The sequence below is a fragment of the Aulonocara stuartgranti genome, assembly GCF_965226115.1.
Source record: "Aulonocara stuartgranti genome assembly, chromosome: 4".
Taxonomy (NCBI): Eukaryota; Metazoa; Chordata; class Actinopteri; order Cichliformes; family Cichlidae; genus Aulonocara; species Aulonocara stuartgranti.
Window position 1 is genome coordinate 36,073,196 of NC_138942.1, and position 16,957 is coordinate 36,090,152.

Sequence of the window (16,957 nt, forward strand, 5' to 3'; positions counted from 1 at the left end):
ATCTCACTCATGGCCAAGAAATTGAAATAAACCTTGTTTCCCTGCTGGATAGTGATCCACTGTAACTCTGCTCCTCCTTCCTGTTTAGGATTTCTGTGGCTGAAGTAAAATTCCCTCCATCCATCACTTATCCCAGCTAACCCAAAGTGAAATAAAGTTTTGCTCGTCTTAAAAAAGCATTACAATAATGGGCATTACCAATGCAAACTGAATGATACAGAAGATGTAAGAAGAGACTTTGATCAGTTAATAAAGCTCATGATCTGGATTCATTGTGGCTGCTACACAGATACTTCTGGGTCACTTCTCTCAGTTAGGAACCTTCCTCACCAAACTGACTGTTGGACCACACCCCTGGTTTCATGAGAAATTGTTTCAGCCATGATTTCTCTTCCTGTATTTCAGAGTAAAGACTGAAGTGACAAATGGAAGCATGTTTAAAAAACACAATGTGAGAGAGACGTTGAGGTCCTTAGAAGTTACCCTGGGTTTTTCTGTCACCCTGCTAGATGTTACACACCTTGTTATTGGACTGATTTCTACTGCTGGACTACTCCTGCGGAGAGTAACAATACTCTTACTAATTAGCTCCCTTTCACACCTTTGGGGATATTTATTTTTGTGTTTGCAGCGCTGTGAGCCAGAACAGCGAGAGAAAAATCTGCAGCAGCGACGAGCCGAATGCTTACGTGAATCGCAGCAGCTGCTCATGTGCTACGCTGAATTAGAGGATATCTTTGCTCTGGATTTCTATTTCTACTTTTTCATTTCTATATGATTCTTCTTGCATCTAAACAAAGATGATTCAATTTGCTAAATGTTGATGGCTCTTCGTGCTCAGGTGTAAATGAGACGTAATATTTGCTCTTGGTTTGGTTCTCCTGTACAGAACCTTGCAGTACAACAGAAACCTAAAAACATTATTTGTAGTTGTTATTCTTAGTTGTTCTGCTGCCTAAATACCACAGGGTCTGATTATGAAGTTATTGAGCTGCACATACGTTACGACCTGCTTAAGTTCGAGGTCACAGCGTCTGTAGAGCAGCTGGAACATAATGAAGTCTACAAGGTTAAAGTTTTCTCTTCAGTTATTGTTCTTTCTGCTGCTTGGTTTGATGGATCTGAGAGCTTTTGTTTTTATTATTATTATTATAATTATCATGAATATTTTACTCTCTAGAAGCTTTAAAATAGTGTTTGTGTTTGAAAAAATTGATTTAAGAATTGAACAGAAACATCTGTCCTTCTGAAAATCGCCCAAAGGCACGGAGACAAAGTCAAAGGATGCAACCTGTAACTTTCTCTTCCTTCATGTCAGGACCATCATCCATGATTTATATAAAATGCATATAGCAACAGTAGCACTTTAGTTTGGACTTTATGATTTCTGTAACTGGAAAATATTATTTTGTTTAAAGACAGAAGTGACCGCATAGTTGCAACATCAAAGGGAAATATTAATTAATTAGCATTATATATATTTATTGCTTAAGCGTTTGCACTATAACTTAAGTAGGATTATAACTTTTAAGGAAGGAAAGATTTCAGATATTTAGTTCACTGCTTCAGTTATTTTATATGAAATTAAAACATTTACGTTGGTCAAATATGATGCTCTAAATCAAATAAAAGTTTGAAAATAAATGATGTATTTTTAAATGCTGCAACAAATGTTCACAAAAAGTAACTATAATTAAAACCAGTTAAACAAAATCAAATGTTTGAATCATGCTTAACCAAATGCCAGGCTGCAGAGCTGAACCTAAAGTATACGTAGAAAGATTTCAACATCTGAGCAGTTTTTAATGTTTTTATCACATATAAATGTCACAGCAGTGGGTCCTGGCCCAATGCTTTGTGTTTTTGCTTTTCTTTGACTCTTGTTTTTCTTGCTTTTTGTTCTTCTTATTTATCAGGCTCTCAGTAATCTTAGTTCTCCCTCCCTCAGTGTTCATTTCAGCCTGTGTTTAGTTTCTGTTCCCGTGTCCCACGTTTCATCGTTTCATGTCGAGTCAGCCCTGTCTCTCTGTTTCCTGTGTCTCCCCAGTCAGCCCCGCCTCCCTCGGGCACTCATGTGTGATACAGAGTAATAAACCTGACTACATTTGCTACACTCTCTTTATTACCTGTTACTTTAAAATTCATACACTAATTATGTCTGCCCATCTCTCTAATGTGAAGGTCAAAGGTCAACATCCCAGTGACATAAGAATAATCCCAAAGGGGCAAAGGCAGCGGTTAATTTAGCATAATTAGCATTAAGGGTACAGCAAGGATATACTTTTACCAACCCGTTCTCACTCCCGACGCGTAAAATAATGACGATTTGTCACGTCCCTTAACTTCTCATGCTGACGCCTAAGGTACTCTTCCACGTTTTTATGTGACGCTGTGGGTTGTCAATTCATTCCAATATGAACGCGCTCGCGGCGATCAGAGACGCTTCGAGCAGAGGCTCCAGCCATCCATTTACTCCAATAATAACCCCGTCACGGCGAAACATGACGCCGTGAAGCACAATCTAACTGGAGACCCGGGGACCCTCTCCGCGAACGGGTTTTTCTCCCTAATTTAATGCTTTCTTTTAATGACATCGTTAACGTTTCTCAACAAAAACACGTGAAAGTATCACTGATAATTCAACAATAAAATCGCTTCATGTTGTGGCCATCACACAGTGTTTTCCAAACTGATTCACGATCTGAAAGTGCGCAGATTTAACGTACATAATCCTTTGTTAGGTTTATTATTTTCATTTCACACGTAAAACACATTTATAGATTCATTCACCACTCCTGTTAGTTTTGGATGCTCTTGGCTCCAGCCAATCAGACGCAACCTGTGTAAGCAAAGGCTGACGGGAGAACGGAGAGAACCATTTATAAGAATAAGAAAATGAGGCGGAACTGATTGATTCTAATGCAGGTATGTAAAAAATACATATATTTAACATAATACCTTGATGTGTGTTTCAAAGTTAGTTTTTTCATAAAAGCTTCAAACAAACAGAGGTGACTGATCTCGGAAACGGTGTAATGTATTTAAAAATGGCTACAGCTACCGTCAGCATGCTTGCTAGGTAACGACTACACGTGGCTACTGCAGCATTAGCCATTTAATCCAACGATGATGGATTAAATCTATTACAAACGTTAAAGGACTTGTGTGCTGCAAAATACCCTCACATGGTGCGCAAAGCAGTTTTTGCGCTAAGAGTTCTGCTAGCTCTTTACAAACTGATGATGCTAACGTTAATTGCTAACATTAACCGGAGCGCCAAGACTGAAAATCATTTGAATTGCGTTAGTTATGTGTTTATGTCACTGAGTTCTGCAAAAATCTCTTTCCTCTTTAGCTTGAAAATGAGTGATTCAGAGGATCCCGAGCTGGAGGAAGAGCTTCAGGCTGCTGACGAACTCCTTCAAGATATGCAGGTAACATTTTTAGTGGAAACAGTTGTTAAAGAGGGAACACATATTTTGTACGGAGTAAACGTTATGTTATTTGAATTTTTGTTTAAAGTTTATGTCAAATTAAGTTGGTTAACTTAAGATGTTTGATAATCTTTGCTTTAATCATGGACTGTATTTTAGGTGTTCCCTTTTTTCCTTGTTAATTGCGTAGAATGATGCACAGAGTGAACCTCAGCCAAGACCAGTGCGCTGGAAAACACGTGACAGACAGGGAGCTTTTATTCCTCAAAGACCATCAACCAGTCGAAGTACTAGTTGCATGCCACGTGGTCAGTGTTCACACAACCATTGATTTTATCTCACAACTTGTTTTCACCGAAGAATTTCAGTAAGTAAATATTCTTCATCCCCCCCCCCAGTGTCCAGAGAGCAGCATCAATGTCCACGTGAAGAACCTGGTTATGTTGCCAGTGTCAACCCAACAAAAGGTACTTTACCTTCTTGTATATGTTGTGATTTCTGTTTACTTTTATATTTGTTGTTATAGTTGAGTTATGCAGGGCTTTTGTGCAGTCCTAAGAAACATACTGCCCAGAGTGTTTTTCACTTTGTGGAAGAGTTTCTTCCTTTCTTTATTTTTTTTCTGTTAGTGTGTGGAACTGAGGTGCTTCGTCAGGAGCTCCTTCAGTTGTTGGAGGATGGAGAAGAGGACGCAGCCATGACTTGTGAGACGTCGTCTGAGTCAGCTGCTACTCACTGGGCGATCAGAAATATGGTGTCCTCGCAAAAGTGGAAAGAGGCCAGGCCTTGTCTTATAGACAATATGTTAGCTACTCTGGATCCACAGTCACACCGTGTGTGTCAGTGTGGCAAACAAGTAGTTGTGAGGTGTCTGGACTGCCTGTCTCTTCCATTCCTTTGTGCTGACTGTGATATTGCAGTTCACACACGCGTTGTCCTGCACAACAGAGAGGCAGTAACAGGAGGGTTTTTGCAGCCTTCATCAGAGTTTCACAAGCCAATAGGTACAGTTTTTAAGTCTTATGCATTTCTTGCTATGTATGAGTATGAGTGGGTGCTGTTATTGTATATTTATTGTGTATCAGTTAATTTCTAATTCTTTTTATATATATTGTGTGTTTTAATGTTAGTTCGGCTGTTGCCTGTGCAAAGGCCAGACTGTGTGTGACTGCCCAGCAGGTAACGTTGAGGTTTCACCCGGCGCAATTGTGGCTCTTGTAACCATAAATGGTAAGTTGCCCTTTTGTCACACACTACATACACAATAGATGTGTTTGGAGGTTTTATTGCAAATTGTGCATTGCTATCTTTGTTTTAATTACCCTCGGCCCGCAGTATATGTGGGCACCTGTCAAAGGTCATTTGGATTTACCAGACCGCTTTGAAAACAACATGAAAAAAATGAATGCTTTGAGCCATGACTGAATTTCTCCTGATCCTTTCTAAAGGCCGTTATAACCTTGCACTGCCAGTGGTGAGCTGCACCAGCTGTGGCCTAATGTGGTCCCCCTCAGTTAAGGACATCCTGGGTAGTGGATATTGGCCTGGCACCTTAAATTTCTGCACCCTGTTTTCAATGGATGCCTTTCAGTCTTTCTATGACATTAAGAAGGCTGCACCAGGGATGTCACTTAAGGCATTTGTCAAAATGCTGGATGAACGAACAGCCCATTTTGGAAGGGTGAGTTCCTAAATTTGCCAAGTTTAAGGAAATTGTGCAAATCAATGTTTATGCTGACTGTCCTTGAATATTCTGTTGTATGTCCTCTATGTAAAAGAATGGCCGAATATCAGCTGATGCCTTCAGTAAAAGTTTCTTGGAGTGGAGTGCTGTAAAGTTTGAGGTGGACAGGATGTGCAAGGAGCCATGCTTTAGCTGCCCTGCCTGCACTCCACACATGCTTGCCGTCTCAGTTGATGGAAACCGCAAGCTTTATCGCTTTCAGTCTAATGCAAGGTACATTATGCATTGTGGACATAAGTCAAATATGGATTTGTAGAAAAATGTATTTTAATGTTTCTTTTCAAACAACTGTCACTGTGTTCGTTCAGCACTTCAGAGCAGGGGAACTTTGAAGGTGTCTTCATTGAGAAAGATGAGGAAGTTGCTGAGTTTGTGAAATACATCCAGAGACACACAAATCATGTAAGATACACATATATATTAGTGCTGTTAATCTTGTTAAAATGACGTTAATGCCGTAACCATATACACTTACGTGTGTGTGTGTGTGTGTAGACATATATGGATGGGTCGATATTTTTTTTTTATTTTTCTCTTGGTGTTGTCGTAATACTATTTACTTTACTTTATCTTAATGTGTACTTAATTTTGTCACCATGTGTATTTAAAAAAAACAACATGATTTTTATTTTGTGTTATCAGTGCTGTCCTGGGGAGATCTGAGGTCTTGTGTGACTCGAGGCTAATTCAGCTAATTGTTATGCATTTGTTTTAAAAAGTTTGTCCCTGATAGGGCTTCATCATGTCATGTCTTTTATGTTAAAATCTTTGAGTGTATAGGTCCCGGGGAAAGGGTTGTGCGGATCTTCATCTTGGACTGCAGCAAAGGAGTCGTCCAAAAAGTCCACTGGGAAGTTGGATGAGGAGGGCATGGAAATAGCTGTTTGTCGCCACGGAGTCCTCTTAGCTGCATTGAACATGTTTCGAGGGGAGATCTTTGCTTACCCCCTTTTTCTCCAGAGGAAGTTGGCAGCTAGCATCCCAGGACATATTACGTTCCTTTGCTCCGATGTGGCCTGTAAATATTTCCCCTATTTAACCAAGGTGGCTCAGCAGTGCCCTGAGCTGAGGAACCTCTTGTCAATGCTTCCTCTTCTCTCCGTCATGCATGCAAAGCTCACACTTGGAAATGCGAGGTATACTGCAGCTTGTAGTTTTGGATTAGTTTGAGACATTTTGTTATAAGGTTGAATGAATTCAGCAGTCATGTATTGTGACCTCCTTTCTATAGATCAAATGGGGAGGTGCGTTTCAGGATGGGGCCGGTTCAACAGTTGGAGAAGAGGTGGAACAAGTAAACAGTTTCCTGTCTAGGGCGGCCATCACAACGAAGTACATGTCTAAAGCAGGTGTGTGTCCGTGTCTGAGATTCCACTCAGTCTCCTGCTCATTAATTCTAATTTGTATACTAACTGAAATGCAGGGCGAACAGACATGCTGACCCTCCTGGCTTTGGGGTGGAACAAAAGGAAAGTGGAACAACTGGGCCGCACTTTGAGCCAGTGATATCTAAAGGTCATTTTTTCAACACCCATTTTAATGTGTGTGGTAATGGGGGGAAAACACCAGTACTCTTTTAATGTCAATATGAATGACATTTATGAATGCATTCTTAGATCATAAGGATCCTTAGAGAACAAGTGGAGCCTGAATGCGAGCAGAAATGAGCTGGGTGTGGATGACGACACACTGCAGCAATGGGCTGAAGGTGAGTCTCAATATAATAAGAGATAAGAGATAAGATAAGATAAGATAGAACTTTATTAATCCCTCGGGTGGGTTCCTCTGGGAAATTCGACTTCCAAAAAAAGCACAGCAACGACCAAAGTTACAGTTACAGAACTGTTATATATATATATATATATACACACACACACACACACACACACACACACACACACACACACACACACACACACACACACATATAAATACAGAGACAAATATAAATAAAATATACAAAGGGGATAAATAGAATAAATAGGAATAAAAAATAAAAATACAAGTGAATTGCACATTTCAAGTATTGATTCTATTGCACTGTTGACTATTTACAAAAAGTATTGCACAAGGTATTGTACAGTGAGGTGCAGAGGCACTACAGCTTAGTTGTTCCCCCCTCCTTTGTCCTCCTGTTTCCCCTCCCTCTCCCCTCCAGAGAGGAGTTAAAGAGTCTGATGGCGTGTGGGACAAAGGATGTATAACTCATGTATAACAATAGGACCCACCATGGCCTCATTAAAGAACTTAGAGTTAAGATCTTTCTGACAGTGTCAACAAACAATGAAAAATAAGCCTTGGAAAAGCAAATTTATGGCAGAGTTGTTGCGTTTCATCAAATTGGATAGAACCTGGGTTGAAATAATGTCGTACTAGTTGGTTTTATAAACCTGAACACCAACATACTTGTTATCTCATGATTATCATGAGATAGCAGCACATGAAGGCTCCAGATGTCTTATAATGAATGTCATCAAGTCAGTGATTACAGAGTCCAGTGTAGTTTGGTGACTGTTACTCATCCTGTGCTCTGATTAATATTCCTCTCACTTAGAAAGTGATCAAACTGATGGCAGCCTTGGAGCGTTGCAGGCACGAATAGAGGAGCTTGTCGTCATCATCAGAGTGCGAACACAAAGTCTTTACAGACAAAATGGTACGTCCCAGTTTCTTTGAAACGGACCGTTTGATGCTGAGTTTGTACAGCTTGTGCAGCTACTTTGTAAACAGAATAAAATCAGATCCAGGTTTGTTTGAGCTGGATGTGATTTGTTCCAGCAAACAAATTGATGAGTGTAGATTAAAATGTAACTATATACATTATGTGAAGGTGTGAATTTTTTATGCTTATTTACAGATAGCAACAAGAGGCGACACAGAATTCGCAAGGTCATCTTAGTTGAGAAGAAACGCTTGGCGGCTGCTGTTGACGACTACAACAAGCTCGCTGAACCAACAAAGCAAATCGTATCCAGTGATGCCCTCATGCAGACCGATATTTGGCCCTGGCAGAGCACAAGTGAACGTAAGCTCTTGATTTCTAAATATCCTTTTTAAACAAGCTCCCAGTATCTGAGCAGTAGTTGAATGTTTTGTTCTTGAATCATAATATGCTGCTATGTTTTCCCATCTGATGTTGTTAAACTGTAGCTGCTGCTGACCTCCGGACAAAGAGAAAGGTCTTTGAGAAGGTGATGGCTGTGAGGCGCCTGAGAGAGGAGGAGATGATGCTCTGCAGGGAGATGCAGCATCACTGGACAGTGTTGCGAATGCGTTCTGTGGTGTTGGGGACAATCTCCTCAGACTGTAAGCACTTTATTTATTTATTAATTTTTTGATGAATCGATTGAAAATAAGAGCAGATGCTAAAGTCTTACTGGATCTTTTACCTATATCTAGATTGCTAGCTAACACTGCCTTCTCCCTTTTAAAAAAATGTTTAATTACAGCATCCTAATTCCTTGTGTTTATGAGGTGATGTTTTTTTTTGTTTGTTTTTTTTACTTTTCTCATTTATTTGTTTTGTTCTTTTTACAGCCTCCTTTGTTGGCATGTCGGAGGATGCACAGAAGGGACTCTGTAGCCTGGTTTTAAAAAAACAAAGTGAACTGAAAGCTGAAATGCTCAAAGTAAAGGACGTGTACAAGAGAATCCTCAGCCACCAACCACTCCTGGAAATGGACTCGGAGGAGGAGGAGGACATTCCAGACGATGCCACTGAGAGTGATTTGAGCACTTCTGATGAAGACTGATTGTGTCATCATTGATGTTTTGTTTGGTAAAATAAAAAGTTAATCACATCTCTGTTCAATGTGATTTTTCAACAGACATTTTACATTTTGAGAAGAAAAATGGAATTCCCTTGGTGCAGTTGTTTACCCTGAATCATTATTTCCCATCTAATTTAATGACTAGTGTACATGTTCAGATACGATAACATAATTTAATTTATGGGATGCTTTCTGGGCTGCTCAAATTATCACAAAATTTAAAAGCACCAGGCAGCACACTCACAAGGACATGTTTTGTTCAGTGTTTTGTCGAAGAAATCAACAAGTACAACTGAGATGTTTGCTGTAGTGGTGTGTTTGTTAAGAAGCATGCCAGCACACTGGTGAACTGACAGTCCCAGAATGCACCCGAGCCAGTGACTCGCCCCAGAGCAAATGAAATTGCTTATCTAGAAAGACAACCGTGATCAAAGAAGAAGTAAAAGAGTAGGAAACAAATGGTAAGGGAAGGTACTGTGGGGTAGGAAAGAAAGGCCAGAGCTGTGCAAAATGACCTCCAGCAGGCCACAAATGTGCACGTCTGCTCAAACGGTCAGAAATGGACTCCATGAGGGTGGTATGAGGGCCCGACGTCCACAGGTGGGGTTGTGCTTACAGCCCAACACCGTGCCGGATGTTTGGCATTTGCCAGACAACACAAAGATTGGCAACTTTGCCACTGGCGCCCTGTGCTCCTCACAGATGAAAGCAGGTTCACACTGAGCACTTGTGACAGTCTGGAGACGCCGTGGAGAACCTTCTGCTTCCTGCAACATCCTCCAGCATGAGTTTGGCAGTGGGTCAGTTTTGGTGTGGGGTGGCATTTCTTTGGGGAGCTGCACAGCCCTCCATGTGTTCAGCAGAGGTAGCCTGACTGCCATTAGGTACTGAGATGAGATCCTCAGACCCCTTGTGAGACCATATGCTGGTGCGGTTGGCCCCGGGTTCCTCCTAATGCAAGACAATCCTAGACCTCATGTGGCTGGAGTGTGTCAGCAGTTCCTGCAAGACGAAGGCATTGATGCTGTGGACTGGCCCGCCCATCCCCCAGAACTGAATCCATTTGAGGACATCTGGGACATCACGTCTCGCTCCATCCACCAACTGCACCACAAAATGTCCAGGAGTGGGCAGATGCTTTAGTCCTGGAGTCTGGGAGGAGATCCATCAGGAGAGCATCTGCCACTTCATCAGGAGCATGCCCAGGTGTTGTAGGGAGGTCATACAGGCATGTGGAGGCCACACAGACTAGTGAGCCTCATTTTGACATGTTTTGAGGACATTACATAAAACCAGATTAATGATTCTGTATTGCATTGATCAAGGAACCAACCCAATAGGAGCTAAAGGAATCCTCTTGACATTACTTCACTCAGTAAGTTTATACTATGTTTAATGTGCATTTTCTTCATCAGTTTAGAACATAACATGTTAGCGCTCCCTGGTCCTTTTTGGAGACAGATCCTGAGACAGCAGGCAGCTATGGAGAACTCGTGTCAGCTGTGGTAATTAAGGAATACTTTGATTTAATATTGATTTCATGACAACTATCCTCTGGCACATATTCCTGGATATATACAATGACATAAGTAAACTCCCATTTTAGAATCATTGCCTTCTTTGATCTGACTTATTGCCTCAGACTTTGGCCCCGTGTCCCCAAAACTACAGAGAATCCATGACACTGGGTAAGAGGCCTTGATCATGTTATAAGTGAGAGAGTTTGGTGTAACAGTGGTTGAACATGCCAAATCAATCCACAACATACTGCCATTCCCCAGCTGTAACCTGCATATGCATCTAACCAAAATCCAGTACCACAGCCACATGATAGACGTACAGATGAGGTTAAAGGGCTGTCTCATTTTGCCAGATAGCTTCATCCCAAAAAAGATCAACATTCTTCAAAAACAAAAGTTTGTGAATATTTGCTTTTTTGCCAGGCCTAAACCAACCTGTTAAACTTATCAAATTATTGTCATAGATACGAACCTATTGATTGAAACAGAATAATCCATTCAAGCCTCCATCATCATCCACGATCACTGTTACTGTTCAGATTATTTTATCTCTGTTTTCCTCTAGAATGTTTTGAAAATCAGCATTTGATCAACAGACTTTTTAAAAGTTTATTTTGATCCTATTGTTTACGTGTGTAATTGCATTTTTATTGAAATTATGACAGGAAAACCCTCAATCAAATTGTATCTTTGATATCTAATAATAATATTAACCATAATGTTACATATGTAATATGTACACAATAATATTGTGCAAACAAACAAGAAAAATAGCAAAAAATGTCAATTTTTTTAATACCCTGTATATAAAAACCACATATGACCACAACTCCAAATGTGCAATTGTCACTGCATCTAAACATGACATATTACAAAAAGGTAGAAACATATAATATACAATATGTTCTGAAGCTGGTACTGGTGCAGTTAACTTTGCTTTAGGCTCCCATACACAGTAGGTGTTACTTACTATACGTGCAGTGCAGTATTACTTTACCTTGTAATATGTTATAATAAGCAAGTCACTTCTATATTTATGAGCATGTAGACAATAATGTTGGCTGATATGTAAAACTATGAGATGTCGAGTGCAGGGAAGATATTATTGATCGATCAGATTCATGAATATGTTAGGTACTTAAGCCACAATTAGAGAGTGAAACAGAGACACTGGTTGAAATGTATAGTAAATATTTTATTTTGAACTTTTATGCTGAACTGCAAGCTGTGAACTGTGCGATCTCTGCCACCTGTGGTGCCTGGTTTACTGTGTGTAAAACTGCGCAGGTTCCCATGTGTCATCCCACACTTTGCCACTGTCAGGAGAAAAACATAACAAACAACAACCACACACAAAATAGGACAATTTAGGTTGTGACATATGACAATTTTTTAGGATGAAATATCTTCTATATTCATGTCATGCTTTATACACCTTCATTGTAATATAAATTAATCAAATCAAGTCAGAGAGTATTAATATATGAAGCAGACGTCAAGCAGGACCACAGCAGCAGCCACGATCCATCGGAACCTGCTGGATGAGAGAGCACAGAAACTCCAGGGAAGAAGTTTAGTTAGTAACATGCATGAACTGCATTACTGAGACATGTATGTTTACAGATGGTGGTGAGGAAGAGGGGGAGAGTTTTCAGTAAAAGGAGACGTGACTGCATCTTCAACCAATACTGAGCCTGCATAACCCTGAAAGAGACAGAGAGAGAGGGGGGGGACACTAACCCCCAGCAGTCTGGTCCTATTACAGCATAACTAAGGGCTGAGCTGAACCAGCCCTAACTATAAGCTCTATAAAGAAGTAAAGTCTTATGCCTACTCTTAAAAGTGTTGACCATGTCCACCTCCAAAACTCATAATGGACTTTGGAGGTGGACAGCTATCAAGCTCCTCACAGAAGAGGAGCTCGATAGCTAAAAGCTCCCAATTTACTTTAGTCCAAATACATGAATTCAAATTGAAGTGATAACTATTTATCAACAATATGAATGTCTGTTCCCGTCCAACAAAGTTGTTACTACATACCATGTTGAGCAAGGCTTCCACTTGACTTTAACTTCTTCTTTTTCCTGAAAAACATGATATAAACAAACAATTAATTAAGAAAGACATGCAAGTTGCATACAAAAAGGAGCTTATAAACATTTGTGTACTATTGAATGGCTCAATATATTATACAATTAGTTTACAAAAACATAAGAACCACTACAATGCTTGTACTGCCAGCATCGAGTGCATGTCAGCAAAGCAACACTGCTTACATTGTGGCTCACAAGCAAAACTAACTGAAGCAGATGTTACTGAATGGGAAGGAGCACCTCCACATCAATCACTCCTTCTGAGCATGATGTCAGGAGGACTTTAAAGAACGTAAACATCAGGAAGGCAGCACGACCAGGTCGTATCAGGTGGTCTGTTCTTATTTAATGTCCTATTTGGAGCGAAATCCTGACTCAGTGGCTGAATTAGTGAAGATTCATCAAATACAAAAGCTTATGGATAGTCAGTCAGGCACAGTTCAAATCCGGGAAGTCCAAAGACGCAAACAAATCTGCACAACAGCAGGCTAAATTACTTACATTTACAACTCTCCTGTCTACTATCTCTTCATATTTGAAAATCTTCTGTGTATGGTGTTTTCGGCATTCTGAAAAATAACAAATGAAATATTTACATGAGTTCTGTAAAACTGGAAAAAATGCAAAAATTAAGAAAAAGAAATCTTAACAAACTTAACGAACCTGTCATGTGTTTCGTACATTTACAATACCATAACGTCTAACCTTTCCTTGTCCTTTTTTTGTTTGGGACATCCGAGGTGTACACCGTAGAAATTGAGGGAGATGTAGGATGTGGAGATGGAGAGGAGGATGCAGGAGGAAGCAGAGATGAAGAGGAGGATGCAGGAGGAAGCAGAGATGAAGAGGAGGATGCAGGAGGCTGACAGAGGGAAGATGTTGGTACAGGCTCTAAATGAAGAATAAATTCCTCGTTTAGAGCCTCTGGGTCTGGGACTGGTCCAGCATCGACACTGTCAGCAGAGGATGGTCCAGCTGCTGGTGTAGAACGTTTAGCAGGAGGTGAAGCTTGTAATTCTGAAAAATTTTAAATATTAAACATTCATTAAAATGGGTTGAAAAAATGTACAGTACACATAAACACATAATAAGTAGTGATTTGCATGTTTTCAGTTAAGTTTTACTAAAGATACAACTGGTAAATATTGGCATCAAATAAGTCATCTCGCACACTCACTGACCCAAATCATTCAGTACAAGTGCCCTCGGGGGTAGTGTGACATCTGTAGTGCTTTTCTACATTGTACATTAATAAATTAATGAGTGTGACTATAAATCCAGATAGATAATGACTTTTTCCTCTGATGACACTACTTTCCTGACTTTGTAGTGCATAACATTTGACACTTCAAGCTAGTACTGTGACTTAGGAGTTTTGTACAATGGTGATGCTAACTACCTCAGGGAGGTAATCAGGTGACCTCTTAAGAAGTATATAAGTTATTTAAGAATCTTGGTGTTCATATTGGTAACATTATAACATTTGTTATACTAGAAAGTCTCGAAGAGAATTATCAGGTCTGGTTTTTGTGAAGATTTTTAAAATTACATTTGTATATACATGAGTGTGAAAGACCATACTATACACACACACATACAAAATTGTTCAGGTGGGTAACACCAGAGGTTCAGTATGGCTAGCTTTGGTGATGTGACCGACACATGGGGAGGTAATAAGGCAGATATAACACTATTTTCATGTTAGCAACAGGACACGTAGGGCAGCTGTCACCTCACAGCAAGAAGGTTACTGGTCTGAAACTTGGCTGAATAATAGAATAGAACAGAACAGAATAGAGTAAGTAGAACAGAATAGCTGGTGACTGTTAACTATCCTCATCCTCACCATCTTGTTTGTCTCTATGTACCCCGTGATGATCTGCCTACTTATCTAGGGTGTACCATGAGTATCACCCAAAGACAGCTAGGATAGGCTACCTGATAAGGACACCTGGTTACAGATAATGGACAAAGCATATCTTACTTCTCAGAAGGTGTTCATAAAGCTTCCTCATCTTCATGAGGATGTCACGTGCAGCACCTTCCGCTGGTTCGATCTGAGTGATCACGTCCCCTACTATACGGCCCTTACGGTCAAACTGTCCAAGAAACAGAATTGGTTGGTAGCCCAGGGCATGTAGCTTTGAAACCTGCAAGAACAACAAAGAAAAACATGCAGCCAGTCTTTCATGTAAGCAAACGGATGTATAACAAACCTTTAAGTTTCACATCTTTGTTGTTTTATTGTTGTCGATAGTTAAAAAGTATTTATGGTGACCAAACCTGTAAATGTATGATAAAATCCATCTTGAAATGTTTTGTCTCTCAGTTAATAGCCGATTAAATTAAAAATCAGAAGTAGCTTAAATAAAAATAGTTTTTAACAAGTTTTTTCTAGTTGGATGTCTTTAGTGTGATGATGTTATTCTGATGTGAATAACTTTTTTATTTATGCTCTTTTATAAATTAATATTTTATGTGTATATACATGTCTTGTTAGTTTCTTACTTCATGATATACAAGAAAACATTGACAACTGTGATTAATAAAGAATTGTCTAGCAGACCAACCACTTATTAGATCAGAACTTTTAAACTTACTGACAACTGGGCTGAATTAACCACCCTGCTCGCATTTCTGTTGTTTTTAACAGAGGCAGCCCAGTTACTGTTTTTAAACTGTTCTTGTTTCTTTTTCAATCCCTCCTTTAGGTTCAGGCTGCCCAGGCATCCACTGCATGTCTTCCTGTTGCAGGTGTTTGGGGCCTGACAGGAAGGGCATGGTTTGGTTTTTGGCTTTGTCATTTCTGCAAATGAAAATGGAACATGTAGGGATTATTTCAGGTCTGTTTTGGTGAAACGATTACAAAAATAATTTATGACCAAAGAAATAACTTATGTTACGAGGCAGTATTACACCATATTTAGAAAAAAAATCAATTACGAGATTAAAGTCGTTAATATTGAGTTAATTACGTGAATAGGGTTAAAAAAAAACCCTGAATTGATTACAGAAAAGATACATTGCTAAAATAGAGCAGTACTAACATTAGCTGGGTGGCCAAGCAAGTGTCTTACACATGAGAATACATCACAAAAAAAATGAAATAAACTTTTGCAGAAGTAGTTCTCTTGGTACACAGACTGCTCTGTGAAAACATTTCAAGTTTAATATCAGTTTAATATCACTGAAATTAATATTTCAGTGAACATGCAAATTACCCACAGTTTATCACAACTTACTTAGCTAGGATCTGCCTCGTGTCCAGTCGAAAACTTCGCTGCAGGACCGTGAGTTGAAAGATACATTTACTGCGACTCCCAAGATGCATTGCAGTAAAAACCATCCAATCGCCTTGCTTAAGATCTGTTGACGTGTCGCTAAAGGCGCGCTGTAGATAAATATTGCAATTTGTAAAAAATAAAATACTAAAATTTGCAATTTTTAATTACATAATTAAACACTGGGCCAGTTTAATTTCGTATTATCGCTGGTTATTATTTTAGAGTAAATAAAGGAATAACGGGTAGCACCAAGCTGTTGTTATCTTCATTCCCATAGCGACGGCGGTCGAGGATTATGGGTAGTGTGCAGTTACGGGATTAGTGCGTCTGCGTAAATTGGTCTGATTGGCTGGAGCCGAGCGCATCCAAAACTAGCAGGAGTGGTGAATGAATCTATAAATGTGTTTTACGTGTGAAATGAAAATAATAAACCTAACAAAGGATTATGTACGTTAAATCTGAGCACTTTCAGATCGTGAATCAGTTTGGAAAACACTGTGTGATGGCCACAACATGAAGCCATTTTATTGTTGAATTATCAGTGATACTTTCACGTGTTTTTGTTGAGAAATGTTAACGATGTCATTAAAAGAAAGCATTAAATTAGGGAGAAAAACCCGTTCGCGGAGAGGGTCCCCGGGTCTCCAGTTAGATTGTGCTTCACGGCGTCATGTTTCGCCGTGACGGGGTTATTATTGGAATAAATGGATGGCTGGAGCCTCTGCTCGAAGCGTCTCTGATCGCCGCGAGCGCGTTCATATTGGAATGAATTGACAACCCACAGCGTCACATAAAAAGGTGGAAGGGTACCTTAGGCGTCAGCATGAGAAGTTAAGGGACGTGACAAATCGTCATTATTTTACGCGTCGGGAGTGAGAACGGGTTGGTAAAAGTATATCCTTGCTGTACCCTTAATGCTAATTATGCTAAATTAACCGCTGCCTTTGCCCCTTTGGGATTATTCTTATGTCACTGGGATGTTGACCTTTGACCTTCACATTAGAGAGATGGGCAGACATAATTAGTGTATGAATTTTAAAGTAACAGGTGATAAAGAGAGTGTAGCAAATGTAGTCAGGTTTATTACTCTGTATCACACATGAGTGCCCGAG

The 16,957-nt window shown here is 39.8% G+C and overlaps 1 protein-coding gene and 1 long non-coding RNA gene across 2 annotated transcripts; both read left to right on the top strand.

Moving 5' to 3' along the window:
* The first annotated feature begins 2,864 nt into the window (after nt 1-2,864).
* LOC309705021 lies at nt 2,865-3,712 on the top strand. The gene is made up of 2 exons (XR_014276428.1): nt 2,865-2,925; nt 3,356-3,712. It is a non-coding gene; the product is annotated as an uncharacterized lncRNA (long non-coding RNA).
* Nucleotides 3,713-4,567: 855 nt separating this feature from the next.
* LOC309705004 (uncharacterized protein) lies at nt 4,568-8,955 on the top strand. The gene is made up of 12 exons (XM_082530598.1): nt 4,568-4,664; nt 4,883-5,115; nt 5,213-5,391; nt 5,487-5,580; nt 5,959-6,314; nt 6,410-6,527; nt 6,602-6,693; nt 6,795-6,886; nt 7,733-7,834; nt 8,036-8,203; nt 8,329-8,484; nt 8,716-8,955. The coding sequence occupies exons 2-6, from the start codon at nt 4,933-4,935 to the stop codon at nt 6,474-6,476; spliced, it is 879 nt and encodes a 292-aa protein (XP_082386724.1). The 5' UTR covers nt 4,568-4,664; nt 4,883-4,932; the 3' UTR covers nt 6,477-6,527; nt 6,602-6,693; nt 6,795-6,886; nt 7,733-7,834; nt 8,036-8,203; nt 8,329-8,484; nt 8,716-8,955.
* The last annotated feature ends 8,002 nt before the right edge of the window (nt 8,956-16,957 follow it).

Coding starts and splice junctions, on each gene's coding strand:
- LOC309705004 (XM_082530598.1), top strand. CDS start 4,933: ATGTGGTCCCCCTCAGTTAAGGACATCCTGGGTAGTGGATATTGGCCT. Junction 5,116..5,212: donor GAACAGCCCATTTTGGAAGG/GTGAGTTCCTAA, acceptor TCTATGTAAAAG/AATGGCCGAATATCAGCTGA. Junction 5,392..5,486: donor CGCTTTCAGTCTAATGCAAG/GTACATTATGCA, acceptor GTGTTCGTTCAG/CACTTCAGAGCAGGGGAACT.